At 44.4% G+C, this 23,473-nt stretch overlaps 1 protein-coding gene across 1 annotated transcript in view; it reads right to left on the bottom strand.

Annotated features, from left to right (window-relative positions):
• Positions 1-23,105, bottom strand: part of LOC147725954 (uncharacterized) — a 62,586-nt gene extending 39,481 nt beyond the window's left edge. Inside the window, exon 1 of the mRNA XM_086960079.1 lies at positions 22,992-23,105. Within this exon, the coding sequence (XP_086816205.1) occupies positions 22,992-23,004 (13 nt within the window). The 5' untranslated portion in view covers positions 23,005-23,105. The remainder of the gene's footprint in view (positions 1-22,991) is intronic.
• Between the last annotated feature and the right edge of the window lie 368 nt (positions 23,106-23,473).

Below are 23,473 nucleotides of genomic sequence, written 5' to 3'. Positions count from 1 at the left end.
AACAATGTTGTCGAAGGAGGAAGCTAGAAGGCCCCTTGGAAATGTACATAAACAAGTAGAACGAGCATAGAGCTATGCTTCTAGAAAACCTTTTTTTGGTTTCAGTGAAATGATGCACTATCAAATTTTGTTCTGCATTTATTTGGCTATAGTCTCCTTGGTGGGGAAACCCTTAGTTTTTTTATCCTACCCCAGGGACCATATATTGAAGGACTAGGTATCCTGTAGGTAGTTTTAACTTTCCACAATTACAAAATTCACCCCACACACAAAAAAGGGAAAACAACAGTGCCGCTGTAATCAGGTGTCGAAGAACACCTGGTAGGCATTCGGCCTTCCGGATGGGAACCCAATGATGAAGCATGCCACCAATAGGTTGGTGGGTGAGGGTTCTTCTAAAAACCCTAAGGGTTCCCCCACCAAGGAGACTTTAACCAAATAAATGCATAACTAAATTTGATAGTGCATCATTTGCAAGAGATTAGCAACTTCTGGCTTAGCTCCACGGTCTCCTCATCTGTTATAGAGTATTTCATGTATTTTTTAAGTCACTATTTGACTTTATAGCCACAGCATCTCTAGACATGTTCGAGATCACTCTTTACTCTCCTCTCATCTTTCTCTTCCTCATGATCTTTATTTTTGATAAACACCTTCAGGCGGTGGTTTATTTTTGTCCTAGAGTCTCAACCATGGCATCACCTAATGAATCTAAAACTAATGCTTCCTATATTGAATTTAGGAAGAAGTTGAACTGTTTATATTTGATTAACTTATTACGTCCTGACTCTTCCCTCCTAACTAGCCCAGGACCATGAGAGCTTCATGTGAGCACTTTAAAAATCTCAGTCCACATAAACAATTAACATAAATCACACCGCATCGGGCCCATCGAAATGGTCTGTGTTCCACCAAGTCCATCATATTGCCTTTGGGAAGAGTGCATGAAGCAGCACATTTGGATCCAGTGGCACATAGCAGACCTAAATTCTCTTTGCTGGCTGTAACCAACTGTCCAATGTTGTAGGACAGAGTATGCAGATAATTTCCCATCTCCAGAATGATCTCCATGCCCTCTCAGGAGCTGAACAATAGGTGCACATGACCAGGTTCCAATGCAGTGATCCTGTAGGAATAGAAAAGTGTTCTAGGGTCTGTGTGTTGTGCTGTGGGGGTTAAGCCTCTTCCTCTGCTTGTGGGATCCAGACAGATGGATCAGGTTATGGTCTGACATTGATATAGCCTCTTCTTCCTAATCACCTCATTGCTCTGTGGTTTTATGCGCAGATGGTAGTGGAAGAAAAGCTGAGATAATTGAAAATGTAAGGGCTCTAGTGCCTGTCAATAGAATTCTGCGTTGTGCTGCAAGGGCTGGTTGGGTCACAGCAGCTGCAGCTATTGCTGTAGCAGTTATGCCCTATTCTGTTGTTGTACTTGCATGTGTGGGAGCTACAATTGCCACAGGAACCGAGGTAGGCAGGCTGCAAGTTCTGGTGTGACCTGCCATGTTGGTTAAATCATGGCCCTGTGGTGGTCTTGACATGGGGAGGGATTCCTGTTGTGTGAGTTCTTGTTGTGTCTGACAAACAAATGTCAGCAGTGATTTGTATGGATTTCCTTCTCTTAGATTTTCTTGCAGGTGGTGGTCTACGGTTTGGAAAGGGCTGTTCTGCATCCTTCTGAGCTGTGTCACTTGCAAGTTGTAGTGCATTCTTTAGTGATGCCACAGTAGCAACTTTAGAGATGCATGACGTGATTTCTAGGGACCCCCGCTTATCAACCACTGGAACTCAGGGACACTGACTGAATCATTACTGGAAGCCCGGGACCCCAGCTTAAGTATTGTTGATGATGTGAACCCCAAAACAGTACAAAAAAATAGAGACAAAACATTCATCAAACAAATACACAAATGATGACACATTTTGTTTAATTTGCAAACACATATAAATAAAAAATTATCTAAATCTAAATTTAATACAAAGGTTGGAGGTTTTCTAAATTCAACTGAGGCCACTCATCGTCCATAGCATATTCTGTTTGATGCAGCTGCACTGCTCCTACAAATCAATCTGAGGAAACTAATTACATTTTTAGCCTCCAATTTTGAATAACTTTACATTTGCAGTAAGTTTAAAAAAATGTAATTGTGCATTTAGCTTCTTTGTTTATATGCACTTTATTAATCAGTTAATATTCAGTTTTCTAAGTAGTCGTGGACCCCTTAGGATGCTTTGCGGACCCCCAGAAGTCCCCGGACCACAGGTGGGAACCACTCACATAGGTGCTATATCCAAGGACGTGTATTAAAATGTGCACCTTCGAATGGAAGATGAAGTCTTTTGGGGACTAATAGGAAAGGGATCTGCTTTCTATTATGCTATGGTTCGCGTCTTCACTGGCTGCACATACCCCAGGCAATCTAGTGAAATTTCGGGGAACTTCCATATTCCTTGGAATTCACCACAGAAATATACAACCTATTCTGGGCAGATGGTAAATGTCTGCTGGGATCCTATAGGGCATTTTTACAAGGGTCACTTTTAACAAAATGCCCTGCTCCATATTTACAAAATGACTTTAAGCCCCTTTTTGTGGCTTAAAGCCACGTTGTAAATATGGTACCCTTTCACGTAGATATCTGCATGAAAAGGGCATGCAATGGGTGATGCTGTGGGCGTTCCGCTGCAACACCCACTGGTTTTTGACTCCGCCCCAGATTTACAGAGATCTTTAAATCTGAGGCAGTGCTAAACACTAACGCCCTTAAAGAGCAGGTGTTAGAATAGTGACACGAGGAGAAATACTTTTAGTTCTCCTATTTATTGCTTTTTCTATGTGAGCTGCATTCTGTAGCAAACATAGAAAGAGCAAAACGCCATTATGGATTGTTTATGTGCAGGAAGGGACACCTACCTGCAAATAAACAATCATGCCCTGCAATGCAGGCGCTCTTGCACTATTGTTGGCGCTAGGCATCTAATTTTAGAGCCAGCGCTAGGGAAAACACAGGGGTGCGCTGTATTGTTGTAAATAAGGCAAATCCCTGCATTTTGGAAATGTCATAGCACAGTGCTGCCAAATTTGGCGCAGCTCCGCACTCCGACATTCCCTTGCATATATTACCCTATGTGGGGTGGAGCGAGAGAGACAGAACGATAAGGGTGTACTAGGGGAAATCGTTGCATAACTGGAGGTGCATTAAATGCTCCCCTTTGCTTTGAGTCAGGGTGTGGAGGGAATGGAGCTTAGGGAATGGGCTGCAGTCCAATCCCTAAGCCCATTTTAGGGGCAGAAATTTCTAGCTGTTAAAATGGTGCCCAATGTTGCAGCACCTGTTAAGCCCAGATATGGAGCACTAATTGTATTATAATTGGGCAGAGCAGAGTGGCACAAAGGAATTTTGCTCTGCACAACTTGTAATTGGGCCAATAGCTTGATGTGTATTAAAATGAGGGTAATCTACATGTAATGTCCCTCAATCATTTTATTACATATGTCCAATGGTCATTGATGTGACATGCATTCCTCAAGAATAGCCACGTCACATCATTTTGTCTTTGCCTTATGCATAAGTGGCACTGGATCACCTGCTCCACCCCTACGCTTATGCGGTGATGAAACTCCTGATCTGCTCTTCCCATGGACTCAGGCTGAAATGTGGTGCTCGGCCACATCTAGTGACTAGATTGTCACATCTGTGTTTTTAACAGAAGTTACTGGACATGACGTTTAATGTTTTGTAATCTGCCCCAGGCCAAGATCTCCTGTGCTGCTGCACCACTCTAATACTTCCCAACTTTTCTGATGCTTTTTCCTCTTTTTATTTTTACTGTTTCCCCTTCCTTTGTCCCTGTTTTTCTGAGCACTTTCTCTTGCTTTTGTTTCATATTGTACTGCTTTTTCCTTCCTCTTACCTGTTTTTCTGAGTGCTTTCTCATGCTTTTGTCTAATTTTTCACTAGCAACTCAAGCGCCTTGAGACCCTCATGGGTGATTTGCTGTGCTTTATAAATCCTGATTGATTGATTATTGTTATTACTGTTGTCCGCTGCCCAGGGGGTGAAGATACTGCCTTGATATTTTGGGTAACGGGCTGACATATCCTAGCTCCCACATGATTACTAGTTTGTGCACCAAATACCCTATGCACCTCCGCTCATCTTTTCTTTCATGACATCTTCTTGTGCAACAACTAGCACTAAATGTAACCTTTCTGATTCGCGAAGCGGCCATGTTTGAAGAAAGCCTTGTTTCCTAGTAAGGACAACTATTATTGACAAAAGATAGGAATTAATTATAACTTCAGACATAGATGCCAAAGAAGTAGAAGCAAGCTTTCTGCAGTGAATAATGTGTCCAGAAGGCTACGCAAGGAACACTTATATTTTGTATTATGGATCTAGATGGCAGTGGCAACTGAATATTGTACTTATCCTGTTTTTGAATGTCATTTCCATGTTCTGTACTTGCACACAATGTATACTACCAGATATTGCCACATAAAAAAGAACTCTGTGCAAACAGACAACATGCAGAGTTTCTGGCTGGTAAATCCAACACCACAGGTTCCATTCTTGAATTTGCCGGTCAGACATAGCATCCTTTCAGAGTTGGTGCACACGGGGTACCCCATCATTCTCAATCAGGGCAAAACAGCAGTGGAATCATAAAGAGATAGTGAAGTCAAGATTGCAATCAGTCTTACACACCTCCTCAGGGCTTTATTTAATTGATGGAGGGTGGCTGCATGGAATCCCCTCCTGAGACTGTTTGAAGCCCCCAGGACCACCCCCTACCCGGGGCTCAAATAAATCTAGTGCGGGCCGCAAAGACTCCCCGGCCCAAATAACTTCAGAAACTGGGGGGCCATCACCTCACCGGGGCCGGCCTGTGCCAATTAAAGGAGGGGGCGTGCTGCCAGCCTCCTTGTGCCAGTAATAGCTCTTGGGACCGCCCCCTCAGGGCCGGCTCCTGCTATTTCACAAGGTGCCCAGCCATGGGAGATAGCAGGTTGCTTTTGTTTGGCGGAAGAACTGACAGCTCCCACCAGGCAGAAGCAAGCACTCCACTTCCAGAAAATGGGAGCTGTAAAAATGCTCCAGCTCCCTGGAAGTGGAGTTTTCAATTCTTTCCTTGCCCACCGACATGAGGGCAGGGAAAGAGATTAAAGCATTGCTTCTACATGCAGAGAGCTGCATTTAGAGAAGCTCTCTGTGTGCAAGAGCAGTGCCAGGTCCCTCAGGAGGTGGGGAGCCTGCTAGGACCACGGGGCCTGTAAGCTTCCCCTGCGGTCCCTAATATGCAAACCGAGTGTCCTGGATGGGGCCAGGGCACCCAGAAAGATGTGGTGAGGCCACGGGGATGGGGTCCCTGGTGCCGAAATTGAATTGCTGAAATGCACACAATGTCACTAGAGAGATTTCCTTGTGGCCAATTAAATAGATATATTACGCACTGGACATTTACTCAATGAGGTGGCTGTTAAAAATTAACCAGAACAAATCACTCCACTTGAGTACATTTCTTGTGCTAAATTGTGGATTCTTGTTTGATAAAGGGGCAGGTGTGATTCCCTGTGGCCTAGTCGCTCACACAGCTACTGATACACCCACACAGACACCCACTCATACACTCAGGCACTCACACACCCACTGATAGGCCCACTCAGACACTGATACACCCACTCATAGACACACTCAGACACTCACACACCCACTCACAGACCTACTCAGACACTCTCACACACACTGAAAGACCCACTCAGACACTCATACCCCCACTCATAGATCCACTCTGACACTCTCACACCTACTCAAAACCCCACTCAGGCACTTATGCACTCACTAACATACCCACTCAACCTCTCTCACACCCACTCACAGACCTAATAAGAGACTCATGCATCAACTCCTGAACCCACTCTGAGACTCACACACCCACCCCCACTGAGAGACTCACTCACGCACCCACTCGCAGACTCAATCAAACACCCATGCACTCACTCACAGATGACTCACACATTCATGGAGGCACTCACAAACCGACTCTGACACTCTCACACCCACTCACAGACCAACTTAGACACTCACTCAGGCATCCACTCAGACACCCACACAGACACTTGTGTACTCACTCAGACTCCAACTTAGACACTCATGCACCAAATCATAGACCCTCTCAGATACCCACACATCCACATACAGCCACTTACACAGCCACTCACAGACCCATTCAGCCACTCACACCCACAAAACCCCTCACATACCTAGTCACAGACCTATACAGCCACTCACACACCCACTCACCAACCTACACAGCCACTCACACTTTTAAAGATTACGGGTTACAGTTAGGAAATATATATTGTTTTTAAACTTCTAAATTCATATAAAAATTAAGTTTTCAGGGACATTATAGTTAGAAGGTTTTTTTTTTAAAGATTCTATTACCTAACTATAACATCCCTGTAACCTTTGATTTTTTCCAGTAGACCAAAAGCTTCAGGCACCCCACTAAATACCCAATATTGCTATATTTTATTTATAAACAGGTAACCACAAGTGCAGTTATCTAGCAGCAACTAGGCCAAAATATGTCAGAATTCCTCTAAACACCACATAATGCTACCTATCAATACATGGGCCCTGGAGAACTCGGGGGTTTCTGGACCAAACTCCCATTTGCCAACATGCACAAGTATTCGTGAAGGCAGGGAGGGAAGGGTAGTTACTTGCCCGCTTCAGCCAGTTGTCAGGAGGCATCTCAAATTCAAGCGCCCCGCATTCAGATGGTTACATCATCCACAGACACCTTGGAGGCTTTAAAGCATGATGGGACACGAAGCTTCCTATTTTGTTCTGTTTGGTCAGGTGGCCCCATGTGGCAAATATCACAGGGTGAGTCTGAGAGGATTAGGGGAGTGCAGACATAATGAAGGTGGTACCCTGGTTGGTGCAATTTTGTATGTGTACGAATTCCTGGGTGGCAATTCCCGGCATCTCTAGAAAGCCTGGGTAGGAAGCGTTGTTTTTTATCCTCAATGCCTGTGCCCGGTGAATCCCTGCAGACCATATTTGCGGCGGATTGTTTCTGCCTTACATTAATATACTGTACTAGTAGATACAGGGTCGCAACTAGACCTGAACTTTGGAGGGACCAACAAGTCAACCAATGGAGGCTGGGCAAACATTTGAAGCAATGGGGCGGAGCTATCCTTGGAGCCAATGCAAGAAAATAGAAAGGTAAATTGTGCATTTTAAATATATTGATCAAATGTGGTCGGATTATAACAAACTTGTTTTAGTGGATTTGGCAATGATTATAGGCTACAGAAAGAGGTCTATAAAAAAAGGGGCCTGAGTAAAACAACCTAAAAGCATCTTTCATAAATTTCAATCCAAAACACTTTAGAGCCAATTTTTGCAAAGATATTTCAACCCTTTATGCCAATTTTCAATGTCTTCCTTCAAGCTCCAGAACATATAGAAAGTTTGGCAGATGGGTAACGTCCAACAGAGGTAATTCCAACAGAAACAGAAATCGTGCCACTTAAACTAATGTTCTAATTTTGTTCTAAAGCCCTAGTGCAAAGTGTGAAACCCACTAACCATCAATATTGTTCAGAGGCAATGAGCATCATAAAATGTAACATTTATTACAAAGTTCTTCAAAATTATTTTGAAAAGATTGACCATATTCATATTCTCTATAATGGTTGTCCATAAAGTATATATTCATTATAGCAATCAGCCCTGCCTTACCCCGAAACCGATCCCAGGATGCTTGTTTCCGGTTCAGGGAAGACCTGGCTTGACAGTTTGGGCTGGACTGTTCCCATGAGGCACAGGGTCAAGACTGATTTGCATATGGCTGGGTCTGCAATTGGGTGGCGAAGTGAGTGTCTGAAAAGTTTCAGCGCTCTGTCCATCATCTCCTTGCGTTTGCTTTGTTCGCTCTAAGTTGGTAGGGTATGCCCAGATGTGGGTCCCTTGCTCACTTTACCACTAGATTCCAGCTAGCCTGGCTGATTAAGGGTTTTATCCAGAAACCAGTCCCAGGAAGCTTGTTTCCGGTTCAGGGAAGAACTGGCTTGGCTGTTCAGGCTGGACTGTTCCCATGAGGCACAGGGTCAAGACTGATTTGCATATAGCTGGGTCTGAACTGAGGTGGCGAAGTGAGCTAAGGAACGATGATGGATTCAACCCAGATCTGTGACTGGGGATGAATGTCTGAAAAGTTTCAGCGCTCCGTCCATCATCTCCTTGTGTTTGTTTGGAAGAAAAGACAACCTTGAATGGCCCACAATAGGTAAATCAAGTAGACCACATGGCTACCAGTTTTTTATGGTAACACAGGAACAAGCAGTGCGCAAAGTAGTGTTTTAATTGTGCAGCGGTTTTGTTCTGGTAACATATTACACCGAATATCAAAGTTATGCTGCTTTAAAAGTACCTAGGCTTAGTTTGGCAGCAGAATATGGTTTCACAAGCATTTTGCTGGCAAGCTACATTAGTTTAAAGAGGCAGTACCCAGCTATGCCAAGACTGCACATGAGGAGTGCTGGTGCTCTGGCACCATCCTGGTAAACAGACCTAGTGGAGTCTTGGAAAAATTGGAGCAATATTGAAAGTCGGGCAGGCCCCTCACAAAGTTATAGGGAGAAATCTATAATCTATGACCACCTAAGTGATGTAGAATAGGTTAAGGGGCAGCCACGGAGCACATGCATGGTCTCTTGGAACATAAATGGGATGGGTACCCAAATAAAACGGGAAGCTTTGAATGATCTCGCAAAAAAGTGTGAAATTATTTGTATACAAGAGACCTGGCTCTGTGGTGAACCCCCGGTTGTGGAAGGGTTTAAACAAATTTATCGCCCAGCAGAAAAATCTACTTCGGGCCGCCCAGCCGGTGGCTTGCTGACTTTGATCTCAACTTGTTTATTACGTACGGCCCTTCAGATACCCGTGACATCCAAGTGACTCTTGGCTTGTAGAATTCAAACATCAATTATTGATAAAAAATATGAAAATATGTTGATTCTAAATGTGTATATACAGTGGAGTTCACGGAAAGAATATGGAGTCGAATTGTCATATTTTAAGAATGATATGGATACACTATGTGATAAGTATGGAAATGACTTGATGTTGTTATTGGGAGATTTTAACCATAAACTAAACCCAAAATTGTCAGATCAGTTGTATACAGAAATCCTAGAGGCATGTGAAGTAAAAAAAGCCGTATTTCTGGAAAATAAAATACCACCTAACGCGGCCAACTTGGGCAATTTTTTGGCAACAAAAAGTTTATTTTGTCTAAATGGAAGGACAACTCAGGACTGCCCGGCGAAGAAAACTTTTAAATATGGGTCACAAAATTGCCCGATAGATTATTTTTTTATGTTGGCTTGGAATTTTGAGTTGGTAAAAGATTTTAGGATTGACCCCGCGGATTGCAGCGATCACAAAATTTTAAAATTAGAGCTTGTAAGTGCCCAACATATTGTATGCGATAGAGTTATGCCCCAAGAGATGGATTATCCTAAGCGGATAGCCACTCGGTTAACAGAAAAATATATCGAGAGGCTAACTAGTCTGCAACATAAGGTGCAACTAGGTCACTTGTGCGGCCAAAATTTATGTTGGTACGTGGAGAAAATAACTCAAGTAGTGAAAAGCATAAGTGTAGAATTAAGGCATGGTGAATGCCCCAATAAGAACAATGGAAGGGCACAAGCAAAGCAAGGATCTTGGATTAACCAGGACTGCTTACTAAAGAAAAAAGAAGTTAGGAGAGAAGAACGTAGCCTACGGAAAAAATTTGAGAAATCGAGGGCAGATAACCTAGTAAAAATAAAAAGAGATTATATTGCCCTAATTCGCAATGCTAAAAGATCCTATAACGAAATGTGTTGGAGCAAGCTATTAGAAGCAATCGAAACCAAGAACACACAGCAGTTCTGGAAGCTAATCCAGTCAGCAACGGGACTTTCGGTTGCTCCTATATCTTGCGTAGTGGAAGAAGAGGCATGGGCAGAATACATAGAGCAATTATACGCCCCTGGGAGGGGGACTGGAAATGAGGTACCAGGGGATTGGAAAGGCCTAGTAGAGGACCTAAAACAAGAATGCTCAATAATAAATGTCCATAAGATAATAAGGACATTAAATCTAACTAGAGCTGCAGGCCCAGATAATTTACCAGCCCTATTACTAAACTCAAACCAGACCTGGTGGACGGAATTCTTTGCGAAAATGTTTGCCTTAATTTTAGACCAAGGGATTATGCCTCCAAACTGGAAGGGAGCCATAATAAGACCACTACATGTGAAAAGGGGATGTATATGCCCCGAAGAATTATAGGCTAATAAACGTATTGGATATAGGTGAAAAAAAAAATTCTAAAATAATCCTAGGAAAGCTAAAAGTTTAGGTGGAACATAGGTCTATCGTCCCCGTCGAACAAGGTGGCTTCAAAGAAGGCCACTCGACGATAGATCATTGTTTTGCACTGTGGGCATTGGCTAGGAAATCGATGGAACAAAATGGCAAATTATTTTGCTGTTTCGTCGATTTCCGGGCGGCGTTCGACACAGTGGACCGAAGTAGTCTCTGTGAAGTATTAGAAAATTATGGAATGCCACAGGGTATATTAAACATCTTAAAAGACTTACATAGTGGCAATTGGGCCCAGGTCATTACAGACACAAAGGGCTCACTAACACAAAAAATCCCAGTAAGGAACGGTTTGAGACAAGGGTGCGTTCTGGCACCCTTGCTTTTTTCAATTTTCTTGGCAGATCTCCCCGCTGCCTTGGAAGTTGAAAGAAGTGCGAGTCCACGTATGAATTGCAATAAAGTGTCATGCCTTTTATATGCCGATGACCTTGTGATCTTGGATCAAACCGAAATGGGCCTCCAAAGGAAATTAAATGTTTTTAAAGAATATTGTGATAAAAAGTTTTTAACTGTAAATATGGAAAAAACTAAGATCCTATGCTTTGGAAAGAGGGTAAATAATTTTAATTGGTTTTTAGGACAGGATAAACTAGACGTAGTAGGTGAATACAAATATTTAGGCCTCTGGTTTAATAGCACACTAAAGTGGAATACCCAAGTGGAGGCACAAACGGCTAAGGCTTATTCCTCGGTCTGTGGTCTGAAAAAATTTAATAAAGATTACGGTGACATGTCACACAGACCGCTTTTAAAGGCATTTGAAGTGATGATCCCCCCACAAGTACTTTATGGTGCAGAGGTGCTTTACCTGAGTGGTAAAAGAGGGTGGGACCGGGAAGAAGGTAACATTTTGAAAATGTTGTTGGCCTTACCAAATAGCTCCATGATACAAGCTATCAGAATGGAGGTGGGATTGACATCATGGGATGTAAAGACTCAAACGTCCTTAATAAGATTTTGGAACCGACAGGAGTCTGATGGTGAAGAGAAGGTATCGATTTGGTGTAGAGAGGAAATTCAAGCGAGCAGCTTACACTGGGCGCGAGATGTGAAGAAAACTCTCCAGACTGTAGCCGCGCGCTTGAAATTGAGCATCTCTCCACCATGTGGAATATAGCCTGCACTAAAAAAATGCTTAGAGACAAAGGGCTTGAATTTTCCAGATCACAAGACATGGACTATCTGAGGTTAAAAAAATCAGGGAATTGGGTAAAGAATGAATGGGAAAAGGAGGTCCGATTCCCATATTTGGATTTACTGCCCAATAGATGGCTAAGACAGGAAATCTTGAAGGTTCGGGTGGGCCTAAATCCATGGAAGATTGAAAGAAAAATAAGAATGGTCTGATCCACCCGGACGGAACCTGTAAATGTGGCCTAGGAGTAAGAAATGATATTTTACATATACTGTTTGATTGTACATGGATTTTAGCAATTCGGAAAGCCTTTTTACGTCCAATTTTTATAAAATATGAGGTGACCTCCCGTGCAGATGCCATTGACCTCCTTACAGAACTGACTTTTTTGGATATTACAATTGCATTGGGGAAATTTCTGAAAGCAACAAGAGAATATATAACGGAGGTAACAAAGGAGGGCGGGAGAGATTAAAAAGTACAGTGTTTCCCAATTTTATGCTATGGTTTTACAAGTGTTGTAAATGTGTAAAATGAATTGTGCTTTTAAATATCTTTTATCACTATGTGTAATCCATTGCTCTATGTATGGTTTATAGAATATTGTCTAAATAAACTTTGTTATCAACTCAACTCATCCTGGTAAAAAAATGCACAAACCATACTTTAAAGCAAATTCTACATCTGTCTTACCATGTAGCCTGAGAAACTGCTCATGGAGGTGTGTTCTTTAGGGGGTAGTGGTATGCCTCTCATTAGACATACATGATATGTTGAGGATTCCCATAGCTGAGCTATCTCCCAGTTTACCTATAGGTCAGGCACCCGTCACCTGAGGATTTCCTCAGATGAGAAAGCGCTATCTCCAAGGAAAATAGCCACAACTCCTCATTTTTGATCAATTTCTTCTCAAATGTACCACCTGCCATGTGTATAGTGCCTGACGGCACCCACTAAAAATTCTGAAACACTACACGCAAGATATGATTGACATTCTCTGTCTTTTTGTTGAAGTTAACATGTGATGGATTATCCTACTATGTATTTGTAGATGTGGTGGGATGTGATAACTAGGCCTTTTAACACTGATGATCCATCCCAGGCAATTTAAGTACCAACATAGTCCCAATTACAAGTTGGAATGCACTATGGTCTGCAAACTCTGCGTCAGTAATTATCAGTTCTGGGCGGTAACAACCCAACCATATCATGCAAGTTAAACCCCACAGAATAGGAAACTACTATTAGGACCCAAACTTATCTATAAGTATTGCACATTGTATCTCCTTTTCAGTTGGGTTTAATGCACACATTTACCAACTGCCTCCAGCTAGTGGTAAAAGCGTGCAGGGTGCAGGAAGGATTGGAGAATGTTGGCTGGCAGGAGAGCACCTTGTGCCTCGTCTGAGGTTTGGGAAGGAGACATAAATTGGACCCTCACTACAATGCATCCTTTTCTGACAGTGCTTGTAGCTGCTGCATTGTCCTGTTAGTAAACCTGGATTTGTTGTTCCTCCACCCAGTAAATCTGGGAGCTGGAACACTGGACCTTAAATAATTGTGTGGAAAGGGTTTCCACATGGGAATTCTGCTCTTCAGATTCCAGTTAGGGTCCATGCCTTTTATGGGCATCTTGTAGGTAGGCTGAGTAGACAGAGAGAATGCAACACCATGAGCCATGAGAGGCATGAAATCAAACAACTCCTCCTCTACCAGCAGGATTTTGGGTGAACTCATTGGTTGAAGTGGGCGGAATCTATTGGGGACCTCTTTCCCAATCTTATATGATGTTTGCAATCAGTTTCCATACTTTTTTTTGTAAAAGAAAACCCCACCACTATTGCAGAACGAATACCACCTTCAGGTGCCCCCGACTGAAAGCAAAGGTGTGGGGGCATCGGTCTCCTGTTCTGTGAAGCAACGTGAGAGCCATGCAGCAACATAAGAATCAAATCTACTTGCCTGGTGCTAGCAACCTGAAAGAAATGTAAACTTGTACAGATGGGTAATCATCCATTCTAAAGGGGCCTTAGGAGGCAGTATATGGCTTTAATTGATGGAGTCATTTGAGGCTTCATGGTGACAAAGGTGTATTGTTTCTGAGATCTAATGGAGGGTATTATCAGCTGCGTTCTGAGTGCATCCTTCTAATGGAAACGAATTAAAAAAGGTTTGTGCAGGGCACAGTCTGTGTATTATTAAAAATATATACTTTTTAACACACTTGCTTTTTATTTTAAACACATTAGGCAGATTTACTAACAATTTGCTCTGGGTTGGCGTCATAAAAGTGCTGAAAGCCAATAAAAACAATTGACTTTGGATTTACTTTCTAGTGCAGAACTTTATTTGCACTGGAAAGTAGGCCTAAAGTAACACCAGTAGCGCAGTGCTGCTTTGCGTCAAGGCGGCCTAGCATGGGTGATACATGGGCGTTCTCATGCACTCACCCATTGTTTGTAACACAAAGGCCTATATTAACATTTGTGGACAGGGCTTTGCACAGGAGAATTACACAATTTTGAGGCTGGCTTTGACTTGGTGAAAGGATTTTTTTTCTCCAAGTTCTTCCCACTTTACAAACATGCTGCACTGTACAACACATATATAAAGTGTGAAAAGTGTTAAACTATGTCTAAGCTGAATATCTTTCAGTGGAAGAGTACCTTCCTTGTGCAAAGCCTATGCTTGCCAGAACACACACACCCTTGTTCAAGGGCCAGTGTGTGTGTTGGCTCATGTTAGCGTAAAGTGTGGAAACACAATGAGAGAAGAAAAATGCGCCAAATCTATGTAGATATGGCGATATTCGCCATAATTTATTAGATGTTGTGCTGTTCTTATCTCTACTTTTCACGCAACACAGCACAACTTTGGTTGCTCGCTACATTACATGAACAGTGAGTAAATTTGCCTCATAATCTCTGCACATTTTACAGCAGCCTTTCTTACTGTGTGTGATATATATATAATACAGAATCTTGCATATTGCCAGCGCTTTCAGTCGCAGGCTGGGACAGCGTAGCGCTATAAATACAGACAGGGCACAAGTCCTAAAAAAAGAAGAGGGTGGGAACTAACCAGGTTAGGCAGTATGAAAGTGAAATCATGGCGCGTGGCATCACAGCGCATGATGTCACAACGCGTGATATTGTACCTCACTGGATCTGACATCACAAGAAGTGGCATCAGATATTAAGACCTCATACATGTTTATCAGGTATATAATTAATACATTTCAGCACATTACGAGCTCTGGTGTTGGGGTTGTGCAAATAAAGTGGCGCAACACAGAGGCAAAATCTGGGCCTCAACTAATATATTTATATATTTTTTAACCCTAGCACAAAGAAATTGGTAACAAGGAGAAGCATGGCAGTAGATCTAGTCTCCTTTATTGGTTGCAATGTCTGCATTTTGAAACATGTGATTGGGTTAAGGCATTTGCTTTAAAGGTGCCCAGTAAATTTCAGGGAATAGTAATAATGTTGAGATAACTCTGGGGGTGAACGCGTTTGTTAGAGATATGTGTGTTTTGTGAAGTCCCAGGCTTAAATCAAAGTAGCATAGCTGGTTAATTTGTCTTCTGCAAAGCACATCAGTAACATACAGATGACAGATTTTAATTTTATGTAGGTAGTAAAGTGGGTTACTGCTTTTAAGACAGAGATACTTTTGTTACCTGCAGTTCATAAATTGTAATCCTTCTAATAGACTACAGTGAGGTATGAAGGACATGTGACTCCTACACCTTGTAACCCTCACTGTCTCGTGTAACTCATCTTGTACATTGATTAACACATCACATGATTTATTGTCAATCTATAATGTGTATCTCATGTAAAGAGCTCTGACACCCTGCATTGTGCTATGTAGCGATATAAAAGAAATTAAATTGTGCTATTGGAATTGTTATTTGTGTAAATACTGGGACAGACAAACACACCTGACATTTTTACGGTGCATGCATCTCTTATATCCAGGGACTGAAGAAAGGCAAAACTGCCTCTCTTAAGTATCTGTGAAGAGATAACAAGCTGTGTGCCTTTGTTTCCCCTGTGTCGCATTTACATTTAAGTGTGAGGTTCCAGGGCACCTCCAGTCAGGATATACAAACTAAAGGAGGCCTGATGGCCCCTTAACTTTGGCCCAGCTGGAGGTGGAAAAAAAGACCCCTCGCTGCCTGCACATCGCTGTTGGGAATGGAAAGCAGGCAACGTGCAGGCGCTGCTGAACCTGTCCCGGTGTCTGAAAATTACCCAGGGACACCAACATATTTGTGTGGGGCCCAACTTCTTGGGAGGGGGGACGGTGTCCACCCTGTGAAAATAGCGGGTGGATGCTGTGTACCTGTGTGTACCCTCGACTCGTGCCCTGACTGCAGATCACTATACTAGCATGCCCAAACCAGGATTCAGTTATGTGGCTGTCTGGTTACACACACAGACATCTGCAGTGACTCTATTACCAAAGCCAGCTTTCATAGCCTAAAAGAATGCATTTATTCACAGATTATTTTGACATTTCTTTTTAAATTAAGGTATGCTGTATCTTTTGCCTGAAGACGAAAGAGCCGCAAAACAGTTGCAGAATATTTTGTGTCACTGTCCACAGGGACATTACACTGGGGATCATAGTTCCCACAATTTTTTAAATGCACTTCAAATACTTTCCACATATTATGGGGCTGTCATTTAGGCCCATATCTCCATTGCAGTCCAGTCCAGTATAGATCAGATAAAGATTTGAGTGTGTCATGGAAGCTACAGCAGCTAGGGCCAAGACACACGACGGAGGGGCTGTAGCACTTTTAGCCCAATGGGCGTTTCCCCTGAGTGGATAGTTGTAGTACTTGCACGAAATGTAACTTTTATTAGTAACACCACATTGTACCACATGCTACAGTACCACACAGAGCCAGCAGAGGGGGCTGGAGGATGTGGAATGCGCAAAGATAATTTGCAGCGAAGGATCGCTAGTTGGCAAACCTGGGCAGTGCCTTTTTTTGCGCTGTGCTCCGAAGGGGAAGCCCTGGGCAGCCTCTTTCCCACCTAATGGGCCTCCTAGTTGGGGGTGGAGGCACGGCTGGACTGGCCGTGCGGGCACCGGGCGTTTTCCCAGTGGGAGGGCCAGTTTTAGGCCCCTGGGGGCCGTTTTTGTTTCCAGGGGTCGGCAATATCGGCCCACTGTAACAAAATCAGCCGAAACCGGCCCAAGCAAACAGCTCGGCTGCATCCCCCTCCCTCCAAGGGGGCCCGACCGAGCAGGTTGCCAGGGCGGTTTTGGTTCCCAGTCCGACCCTGGGTGGAGGGCGGGCAGTTGTGCAATGCAGTCAGTTTCAGAATACGATGAATTCTGTGTTGAATGGGATCAGCCCAATGTGTTTTGTAAAGGGGGATCCTTCGTGCTCGGTTGGTGGGTGCTTCGAATTCTGCACTCCCTGGAGCCCACAGTAAAGTGCCTTGCTGATCTTAGCCTTGCCGGGACTAATGCTAACAGCCTTTCTTTTATCATTTACTTGGGATCAGAGACAGAGAAATGTATGTCATGCCGAATTCAGGATGGGTTTCTGATCCGCAATCCTTTCTCCAGAGCGCTTTTTTTTTGCAATCTTTTCTTCAGAGCGATTTTGTTGTTGTTGCAGTTTTATATAGCGCAATCTCCACCCAAAGGTATCAGAGCGCTTTACACGAGCACCAGTTGCGTTACAGGTGGAAACCTTCATTTTTAGGCACAGGAGATTAAAATTGGCCCAGAATCACAGGACGTTTGAAAAAAAAAGCTGCCTGGTTGCAATACAAGCGAGAGGCACGTGTTGTATCGTTGTAGCACCCAAGAACACTGAGGGGCTTATTTACAAGCCCAGTGCGCCGATGGAACGTCACTTTTTATGACGTTCTAGCGGGGCACGGGGCTTACCCATATCTACGAGGCCAAGTAAAGCCACCCTGAGTGTCTTTGCATGGCTGCATAGATATATTTTGTAATGGGGAGGCGTTACGGTGAGTGTTCCATGTAACCCCCATGGGTTTTGACGCATTCTCAGATTTACAACAAGCAGCACGCCTGGGAATGCGTCAAAAGCTTACTTCTCCCCAGGGGTGGAGTAAGGGTGTGAGGGAAGGTGCCCCCTCCCCACAAAAAGAATCTGATTTCATAGCACACACGCTTGTACCATGGTGCAAGGGTACCTGCGTTGGCACATGGCAGTCATTTTGTTACCAGCGCTGTGGAAGAGGACAGGAACGCTCGGCATCTCATAGATACGGAGCGTTCTATTGAGCGTTCTGCCCTTTTCTTTTGATGTAAGATGGCGCAGCAGGAAGGGTGGTGGTGCTGCCCTACACCACAATATAGTACATGAGGCCATTAGGGGTTTATTTACAAGCCCAGTGAGCTGCTGGAACAACACATTTTTTGCAGTTCCTGCTGCGCCCAGTGCAGACCCATATCTACGAGGCCAAGGAAGGCCACACTGCGTGGCTTTTCAAGGCGTTGTAGATATGGTGCAAGGCAAAGCAGTGCAAGTCGCTGCGTTGCCTCACACTGCCCCCGGGAGGCATGCCATGGGCGTTGCTGTGGGTTTTCCCACTCAACACCCACCGTTTTTGGCACATTCTCAGATTTACAAGAAAGGTAAATCTGGGAACGCGTCAAAACCCTGTGCCACCCAGGGATGGTGCGAGGGCTGTGTCATCCAGGGATGGTGCGAGGGTTGTGCCACCCAGGGATGGTGTGAGGGTTGTGTCATCCAGGGATGGTGCGAGGGCTGTGTCATCCAGGGATGGTGCGAGGGTTGTGTCATCCAGGGATGGTGCGAGGGTTGTGTCATCCAGGGATGGTGCGAGGGTTGTGTCATCCAGGGATGGTGCGAGGGTTGTGCCACCCAGGGATGGTGTGAGGGTTGTGTCATCCAGGGATGGTGCGAGGGTTGTGTCATCCAGGGATGGTGCGAGGGTTGTGTCATCCAGGGATGGTGCGAGGGTTGTGCCACCCAGAGATGGTGTGAGGGTTGTGTCATCCAGGGATGGTGCGAGGGTTGTGTCATCCAGGGATGGTGCGAGGGTTGTGTCATCCAGGGATGGTGCGAGGGTTGTGCCACCCAGGGATGGTGTGAGGGTTGTGTCATCCAGGGATGGTGCGAGGGTTGTGTCATCCAGGGATGGTGCGAGGGTTGTGTCATCCAGGGATGGTGCGAGGGTTGTGTCATCCAGGGATGGTGCGAGGGTTGTGCCACCCAGGGATGGTGTGAGGGTTGTGTCATCCAGGTATGGTGCGAGGGTTGTGTCATCCAGGGATGGTGCGAGGGTTGTGTCATCCAGGGATGGTGCGAGGGTTGTGCCACCCAGGGATGGTGTGAGGGTTGTGTCATCCAGGGATGGTGCGAGGGTTGTGTCATCCAGGGATGGTGCGAGGGTTGTGTCATCCAGGGATGGTGCGAGGGTTGTGTCATCCAGGGATGGTGCGAGGGTTGTGTCACCCAGGGATGGTGCAAGGGTTGTGTCACCCCAGGGATGGTGCGAGGGTTGTTTTTGTGAAGGAGGGGTCCCTTCATAATGCACTTTATAACACAGTTTTTTGGATTGTCAGTGTGACGTGGCCTTTTTTTAAAATCAACCTTTATTGGGAATGTTTAAATATTGTTTATCCGGGTACCTGAAAACATAAAAGCATTGTTGTTTGAATGATGAGTATTATATTGTGCAAATTAAGGTGCTGCGAGAACACTCAATGGGTACTTACCTCTGAAATGTGAATGTTCTTGTCCTGACACTTGAAGCCAGTCCAGGGTCACATTGGCACTTTACCTTGTCCAACTTCTATTTTCAGGTTTTCCACTAATCACAGGTTTAATTATCAATATACTTATCATTCCTGGTGGATTAAAGTTTAACCTCAGGGAGCCTGAGTTATTAGTCTTTTTAGGAACTAAAAGAGGGGAGTGAAGAGAGACAAAGGAAGGAGATGGAGGGATAGTAGAGAAGGAGGCTGAATAGAAAAGATGAGAAGAGGAGGGGTGAGAACGTAGAGTGAAAAGAAGACAAAGGAGACAAAGGAAAGTAAAATTAGAGTCGCAAAGATGGAGTAAGATTGTAGGTTGAAGGGGAAGTCTCAAGAGAGGGGTCATAAAGAGAGGAAAGGTAGGATGAGAGACGAGAGAGACATAAGAGAGAGATAAAAGGATAAAAGGAAAAATGGTGGAAAGCAAAATGGAGAAGAGGAAGGCAACAAATCAAGAAGAATATCTGTCAGAAAGAAGGCGTTGTGAGCAGTGGAGTGCGTCACTGGTTTCCTGGTCTTTAACAGCAAATGAGTGCAGATCTTCTGTACGAAGCAGTATCTCGGCTGCCCTGCAGCCCAGCCTGATTCAGAGGCGAGTGGCATTGGAGACTCGTCTGATTTCTGGATGAAGTGCTAACTCCTGGAGAAAATCCACCAGTGGAGTTTCCATCACCATTGGGATAGTATGAAATGCAGTGGCGGCTACTCCGATAAGGTGGAGGAGCGTCCCCCCACTGTTAAAGGCAGAACATGACAAATAAAACAATATTAAAACACTTTTATTATCATTTTATTTTTCATTGACTTGGCCGAATTTGCCGAGTTCACGACTCTGGGGCGTGTGCGGGGCCAGGTTGCAGAGACACCAGCAGGGGGAGGAGGAGTAGTGGGCACTGAAACTGGCTGGCCGTATTCGGCTGGCCAAACCGACATGCGCACTTGGATATCTCCGGGCTATTCATTGGAGATATCTGCAGGGCTCAGGAGCCCCGTCTCCCAGTCCTTGGGGGAACGTGAAACCGCCCGCTTCACCCAATCTTTGTGCTTCTCTCATGCTGGGAGTAATAGCATGAGAGAAGATCTGGGACTGGGTGGTGAGCTGGGAGTCTGTGCTCATGGAACTGCAGTGCCGGGAGTAGAGGCGCAGCGCGAGAGCAGAAGGTAAGTGTATATATACATTATTCCAAGATGCACGCCCAAGGAAAAAAAGAAATATCATTGTGGTATTTAAGCCTTCTTGAAGCAGAAGATCACGAGGTCCCCCCTTGTTCAGGATATAGAAAGCTTTTTTAAATCTCCCTTAAGCTACTGTATAAATATATTAAGCCTGCTAGGCTAAAGAAAAATCACTTTTTCGTATTAAACAGGCTTTACTACACCCTGCCAAAATAGCCAAATTTGCACCTGTTCCTGCTCCAGTATGCCCGAGGTGTTCTATTAGTAAGGTGGAGGACATCCATATGTTTTTTGAATGTGCAGAATTAGCCATATTTTGGAAAAATGTGGGGGACTCCTTGACAGCCATTTTTCAAACGCATTTAGAGATGGATCTCCACCTGGCGATTTTTGGTATAAATAATCATGTAAAAAGGTCGCTTCCACAGTCACATATTGGTTTGCTTCTCTACCTTGTGATCCTGGCTAGAAGGGAGATATGTATCAGATGGAAGGATCCGGCTCCCCCCACTAGAGAAAGCTGGTTGAAAGCTGCACTGCTCATGGCTAGTTTAGACCAAGAGGAACCGCTTGATAACATCTGGTCTCCCCTGTTAATCTGGGGTCGCCGCCTGCGCTTGATAAACTGTTAACAAATCCTGGCTTTGTGGATCCGTCCAATGATTACACCAGTCATCGGGATCAAGAGGAAGGCCGTGGTAGGCTAGACAAACGCAGTGAGTCGAGTGGCACCCAGTTAAGTGTACGTCGACTTGTCAAAACTGCCAGAGTCTTTGGTGAGATGAGGACAACATTTTTTTTTTTTTTTTATTATAAATAAATAAAACGCTTGCCAGAAGACAACAATCCCAACAGAGACAAGAGAAGCACTTTAGGCGAAGTCTACAGAGAGAAGAGCCACGTTTTAAGATGTTTTCTAAACAGAGAAAAATGAGCTGCTTCTAAAATATGAGCAGGCAGAGCGGTGAAGGAAATACCACTGACGGATTCTCCCCTGGTTTTAGTGTTACCTGCAGAAATGCGATGGTGTGTCATTACATTCCGCAGACAGGGTCATGTCAGATAATTAAATTACTTGTTTGTTCTACAGGCTAAAATGTGTCACTCAGTGTCACGCATAAGGTCCTGAAGTGTCACTCATAAGTGCCAGCACTAAAAATATGAAAATGTCACACATATATAAACACAAAACTTGGCAGCTATGAGCATGTGTAATGGAGAATTTGGATCTTGAATCACTGCTGTATTTATCTATGTTGCAGCATTTTGAAATGACCACTTGCTGTGCGGTTTTGTGCCTCCATTTCCCTTGTGCATGTAACTGCCCTGCTTTGATCTTTCATTGGATGAAAGGGCTCCGTCGTGGTTTGACCACACCACGGGAGTCAGACTCTCGCTCGTGGTTGCTCCTGAATATGGGGAGTGGACATCCGGGTTGTAGTCGTAGGTGTCGGCAACTTGCACGTTGTGAGTGCACTAAATATGTTTCACTACAAAAAAAGGGGCAGATTTGCAAGCCCCTTGCGCTGCCAGTATGTCACTTTTTGTGGCGTACAGGTAGCAAATTGCCCTGCCCCATATTTACAAGCACAGGAAAATCCACCATGCGTGGCTTTTCCTGTCCTTGTAAATGCGTCCCCTTCACACGCAGCACTTTGCATTGAAGGGAAGTTCCATGGTTGTTGCTGGGGGTGTTCCCACTCAGCATCCATGGAACCAGACACATTTCCAGATTTACGAGGAATCATAAACTTGGAAATGCGTCAGTATGCTACGTCTACCCAGGGGAGGCATAGGGAGGCGCAACAAGGAGAAATGTTTTCATTTCTCCTTTGTTTTTTTCCTCTTTGAAAGCGTGCTGCATTATCCAGCACACATTGAAAGAGGACAATGCCTGTAGTGATTGTTTTCTTGCAAGAAGGTCCCCCTTCCTGCAGAAGGAACATCTCCCCACGGCGCAGACACCCTTGCACCATGGTGCAAGGGTGCCCGCACCGGCGCATGGCAGCTGTTTGTGCACCAGCGCAGGGGAGAGCACAGGAATGCGACATATCATTGTAAATATGCCGCATTCCTGTGCTCCGAAAGTGCCGCAGCGTGGCGCAACCAAAGGGCTTGCAGTTCCACGCTGCAGCACCTTCTTGTAAATCTGCCCCACTGCCTTTTGCACAAACGTCCCTGCAGATCAGCCATAGTAAAAATGCCAGATTTCGATCAATCTTGGTAGCTTTTTCTATTAGGGTTAGGAAGGGGGAATCGATCAGTAAAACCTGCAACTTCCTAGGAAAACCGATATTTAATAGGCAATGTTTTGGTTAGCTTTCGTTCACCGAGTGGATAATGAAGCAGTATGCAACACAAAGTGAACTTTAATTTCCAAGGCTTCATGAAAAAGAAGTAAACATCAGAAAAGAGATGGTGAATGTATAGGTTTACCTTGTCTTGCCATGTTGCGTGTGGAGCTGGCAGGCTTCTTTCTCAGACCTTTCTTTCCAGGCAGGCGCAGGGCAGTCACCGAGGGGAGGCACTAGAGGAGGAAAGGTGCCGATTAGACCGGGGAGGCTGCATTTAAGAAGAATTATCTGAGCCTGTGCAAATAATCCACTTATTAAAAATGTCAATAACATGAGCTGAACAGCCCACAGCCCAGGGGCAGACGCATGTGGTTAGATGCTAACATGAGCCAAGTCACTGCGGACTGTAAGCTTCCGCCACTGGGTGTCGCTCGCAGCCCTTTCCAGTGCGCCTCTGAATGGGCCTGAAAATTAGTAAATCAGGGCCATGGTAACAAAATGTGGCAAAGATAAAAAAAACATGGCAACGTTAACAAGAGTGACATTAGCTGCTACCATTTTAATTTCAACAATGCTTGTTTTGTCATAGTTTTTGTAAAACTTTATTTTTAGGAGAGTTCCCAG

The sequence above is a fragment of the Lissotriton vulgaris genome, chromosome 3_1, assembly GCF_964263255.1.
Source record: "Lissotriton vulgaris chromosome 3_1, aLisVul1.2, whole genome shotgun sequence".
Classification (NCBI taxonomy): Eukaryota; Metazoa; Chordata; class Amphibia; order Caudata; family Salamandridae; genus Lissotriton; species Lissotriton vulgaris.
The sequence above is the reverse complement of the archived record's forward strand: the minus strand, read 5'-3'. Positions and strand labels throughout refer to the sequence as shown.